At 62.2% G+C, this 4,769-nt stretch overlaps 1 protein-coding gene across 1 annotated transcript; it reads left to right on the forward strand.

Annotated features, from left to right (window-relative positions):
* Window positions 1-6: 6 nt before the first annotated feature.
* LOC105310156 (selenoprotein W-like) lies at window positions 7-4,259 on the forward strand. Its single transcript, XM_011386361.2, has 6 exons — window positions 7-116; window positions 1,531-1,555; window positions 1,658-1,711; window positions 1,876-1,950; window positions 2,047-2,145; window positions 3,885-4,259. Exons 1-5 carry the CDS (start codon window positions 70-72, stop codon window positions 2,125-2,127), a joined length of 282 nt encoding a protein of 93 aa, XP_011384663.2. The 5' UTR covers window positions 7-69; the 3' UTR covers window positions 2,128-2,145; window positions 3,885-4,259.
* The last annotated feature ends 510 nt before the right edge of the window (window positions 4,260-4,769 follow it).

The raw sequence follows: 4,769 nt of genomic DNA on the forward strand, positions 1-4,769 counted from the left end.
GCGCGCGGGCGCAGCGCGCAGAGGCCGCGCGTCCCAGGCCGAGGCCGGTCGGCGTCCGCGGTCCCGCGGATGCTGCGCTCGCGGGTCATGGCTGTCGCGGTCCGAGTCGTTTATTGGTGAGCAGGACGCCAGGGGCCCCGGCTCGGGCCCCGGCTCGGACCCACCCTCGGTCCGGATGGGGCTGGGGGCGTCGGGGCACGCGCCGTGGGGACCCCTCGCGAGGCCAGGACTCCCGTGCGCGTGGCGTGGGCGGGGGGGGGCCGAGGAATCGAGGGTGTCGACCCCTCCACCCCGTTTGTGAGCTCCGGGACATCTCAGAGGTGGCCCTGAGACTCGGGCGTGGCCATTTGAAACCTCCCGACTCCGCGCTCCGTTTGCGGAGCGGGTGGGGTCGCGCCGGTGATGGGACCGGGGCCGCCGCCGACGCTTGGGTGTCCCCTCCCCCAGCACCGTGAACGAGCGCAGTCGCGGGGTGGAGACCGAGAGCCGGCAAGGTTCGAGAATATTCCGGCGCGGGTGGGTGGGGTTTGGAAAGGAATGAATACAGTGGATGCCCTTCGCTACTGACCCGACTCTCTTCTGGCCTCAGTTTCCCCATCTGTAGAGGGGGAGAGAGTGATCCTAACGGTGTTGGACGCGTTGGATCCCGTGTCCCCGCTAGGGACGTTCCCTTGTTGACCGCCTTGTCCTCTGGCACGCACAGGCGTGCTGGCGCCTGGGCGCTCGGTACATGCATGGTCAGTGCGTCGTGCCTCCCAGAAACCGCTTGAGGGAGGGGAGTTTGAGCTCCATCTCGCAGGCGAGGAAACCGAGGCAGGGAGTGGGGGCAGGTCAGAGCTTGCGCTCCAGACTGCAGGTCACAGGGCTAATCGGGGCCCGCTGGCCTCGGTGTCCGTGAAATGGCCGCGGGCGCAGCGGGGTGGGAGTGGGGGTGGGGGGCGGGGTTTGACAGGCTCAGATCTGTCCCAGCCTTAGAAATGCTTGCTCGGCAAAGCAGAGGGGGGAGTGACGTTTTGAGGCGCCCAGAGGCCTGTGCTCCAGATTCCGGTCCCCGGAATAGCCCGCCGTGGGGGCTGGGGACGCGTTAGATTTCATCTGTTAGACCCCCTCCGCTGCGGCGGGTGGGGGTGTGCACCCCAGGGCGGGTGGGGTGCTGTTTCTGCAGTTCTCATTCTAACCTGGCTCTCCGATTCCCTCCCTTTCTCCTCGTGGCCTCCTTGTTCCCCCCTTTTCCTGCACCCACCTCTGTCTCGCGTGTCCCTTGCTTTGTGTTGGATTCCCTCGTGTGGCTGTCCACCTCCTTCCTGTGTCCCTGCCCCCCCCTTCTCCGTGCCACTCCCCAATACTGTTTTTTCCTCTCTCCCGTGGGTGTCTGTTCTCCCCGTGGTTTTACCATCTGTGTCCCTCTTCATGTCTCCCTGGCCCCCTCCCATCCCCCTCCCTGGCTCCCCCCCCCCCCGCCCGCCTCTCCCCGGCCCCCACCGGCTCCCTCTCTCCCTGGCCCTGTGTTCTTGGACTCTCTCCTCCCAGTGGCGCTTGAGGCTACAAGTCCAAGGTAAGCAGAGTGGCGGCCTCAGCCCTCCCTGGAGGATGAGGGAGGAGGGTTAGCTGGCGGGACCCCCGTTGACCGCTGTTGCGACCTCCCGCCCCCGTTCAGTATCTTCAGCTCAAGAAGAAGTTAGAAGATGAGTTTCCTGGACGCCTGGACGTCGTGAGTGTGGGGACGGGGAAGGCATCAAACGGTGGTTTGTCCCTGGCTGGCAGTGGGGGCAGTGTGGGCCGGCTCCACCCTCTGCTGGGGTTGGCCCTCCCCCGGGAAAGGGCCGTGTCCCCACAGGGCATTGGCGCCCCTGCAGCTTCTCTCCCTCTCCCCAGAGTGGCGAGGGGACTCCCCACGTTACCGGGTTCTTCGAAGTGATGGTGGCAGGGAAGTTGGTCCATTCCAAGAAGGTTTGTGTCACCCCCTCGTTTGGGGCTCGCAGGGGGCGGGGGGCGGGTGGGTGTCTTAGGCGCAGCTCACTCCTTCCCTTTCCCTCCCGTCCCCAGAGAGGCGATGGCTTCGTGGACACGGAAAGCAAGTTTCTGAAGCTGGTGGCCGCCATCAAAGCCGCCTTAGTTCAGGGCTGAGGTGCCCCGAAGGCAGAGGTGAGGGGTGCCCAGCTCCCGAATTCTGGAGCTGCCTCCTAGTCCTGATATCCACCAAACCCGAGTGCTCATTTCACCCCGTGCATTCCAGAACAAGTAGCGGGACTCACCTCGTAGGACTGCTTGTCAGCACCTTCTGAGCCCGCTGTCACGCTGCTGTATTCCAGATCAGCCCCAAAGCCAACCTGTCCTGGAACTGGGCACTGGGCAGTAGCCCTGCCCAGAGCCACATCCTGGCTCCTGACCCTTGAGAGCGTAAAGCACTGTCTCCCACCCAGACTTGAGTGCTGGGTCCCACCACACCGTGCCCTAGAACTGAGCATCCAGCCCAGGGCACCGTGGACCTAGGCACCTGCCCCCAGCATGCTTTGCCCCAGAAACGGGGCTCAGATGCTTTTAAACTCAAGTTCCATTTCTGAGAGCACTTTGCTAGACCAGAGTGAGGTCACGTTCACTGTGAATTTGGGCGTGCAAATTTCTGTGAATGCAGAGCGGACGTGCAAACGTCATGCCACGTGTATGGGTCTGAAATGAAGTGGGTCTCCCCAAACTGAAAGGAAAATCAAGAACCGTACAGTTCTAGAGCTGCAGGAGCTGAATGAATTGTGGACTGTCGCTGTAAGGGGGGGTGGGGGTAGGGTTAGTGGTGCCACACTCACGGGACGTGAATTCTCAGTGACTCAGATGGGGCCCATCGCTCACATAAACACCACATGTCACTGCCAGACTGTCCATAACTCAGACGGCTACTGAAATCTGCACAGGGTTCGGGGGGTTCCAGTGGGCGATTGCATCCAACAGAAGCAAAACCGGATCGATGTGAGAGAGAAAGAGGGGGAGGGTTTCCCGGTTGCGTGTTTTGTGGGTGTAGTTTCTGGGGTCCTGCAGACCACCCGGAACTGGGCACAGCTGTCACACCCGTGCTTACGTTTATCTGAAGTCGGTGGAGGGAAGAAGCAGGTGGGAGGGGGCAGGGGAGGCGGGAAGTGAGCTTTCGGGGTGCCTCCCAGTGAAGCCATGCGGAGAGCACTCGGTTCCTCCCAGCCGTGGTGTGCGACAGCACAGTGTCGCCAGCCAGCGCAGGTCACCCGAGCCGTGGTGTCCAGTGTTTTTATTGGAGTTTGGTCACGTCGCTGCGGCTGATCTTAGCCTCCAGCCCCTCTGGAGGTCAAGAGCTGCCGCCTCAGGGCTAAGGCCCCCCCCCCCCGCCCCCATCCATCTCACTGTGGGCACAGATGAGCCGTGTGGCCCCGGGTCAACCCAGACACTTACAGGCAGGACATTCCAGGGGCTTTGAGGTCACTCTTAATTAGCTGAGGCCAAAGGCAGACCTGTCTTAGGGCGAGGTGAGTCCTGCCTGTTCAGGAGGTGACCAGTGAAGTGGTCTGAGCTGGAACAGGCCGACAGGGGTGTGGGAGAAACCAGTTTGGGCTGTGGGCTTCTCTGGGAACCGACCTTGACCTCCCCCCAGGGTTACTGGGTCTGGCTTTCTGGAAGCCAGCTAGGGGCTCCCATGGCAGGCCTGTCAGCAGCCTTTCTCGCGACAAACTCATGGGAACTAAGCCTCGGCCCCCCTTGCCTTGTTGGGCTAGAATGTTCCCCTCACGGGCCTCCCACGTCCCCTGTGCCTCAGTTTCTCTCTGGGGTTGTATTTCCCCCGTCTCCCTCCTCCCGCTCTTCCCTTTGCCGTGAACCCCAACCGCTCTCTGACCCCCCCGCCTCCCTTCCTCCCCGCGCAGTCCAGCGGCCTCGGCCCAGCCCCTCTCAGCAGATGCTTCATGACGGGACGGACTGAAACGTCTTGTGGATGCCGGTCTCTCCCCGATGTTTCTGCAGCCGCCGGGCGGGGCAGAGGTTGCGGCCCGGTCTTTGCCTGTGTGAGTGAGTGTGTGTGTCTCCCCGGAATCTACCTTTGCCCACTGCTCCTGTTCCCCTCCACCACCTCCCTGCACGCCCCCATGTCTCCCCATCTCCCCTCTGCTGTTTGGGTGGTCCTGCTCCAGGCTCCCTTCTCAGCGGGGAGCCAGGACAGGGGTCCGGGTGAGTGAGTCTCAGATTTCAGCCATATTTGCAACGGTTCACGATTCAATAAACATTGGATGAGTTTAACCAAACATGCCCATGTCTACATGTGTCCATCCGACCCCCGGAACGCTCCCCTTCCTCCTGTCTCTTCCTGGACCTGAGCGCCACAGCCAGGCACCCCACTAGTCAGTCAGCGCTGACCGCAGCTCCGCAGCGTGATGCGAATTTAAACGAGACTCAGGTGCCCAGACCTTTGGTTCAAATGAATCTTCCTGCGGCCCCAGCGTCTCCCACATCAGTCTGCTCGGGCTGCTGTGACAAGACCCCAGAGCTCGTTCACCTTCTCACAGTCTGGAGGTGGCAGGTGTCGGTGGGTGTGGTTGCTCGAGGCCTCTGCTTGGCTTGTGGATGGCGGCCACCTCACCGTGTCCTCACGTGGTGTCTGCAGAAGTCCCCTGGTGGCCAGTGCACGTCCAGATTTCCTCCGCTTACACATAAGACACCAGTCAGGTTGGATTCGGCTCACTTCGGCAACCTCGAAGGCCAACAACCTACAGAGGCTGGCGGAAGTGACACCCGAGAACTTCCAGGGCTAGAAA

Source organism: Pteropus vampyrus, unplaced genomic scaffold, assembly GCF_000151845.1.
Source record: "Pteropus vampyrus isolate Shadow unplaced genomic scaffold, Pvam_2.0 Scaffold1286, whole genome shotgun sequence".
NCBI classification, from domain to species: domain Eukaryota; kingdom Metazoa; phylum Chordata; class Mammalia; order Chiroptera; family Pteropodidae; genus Pteropus; species Pteropus vampyrus.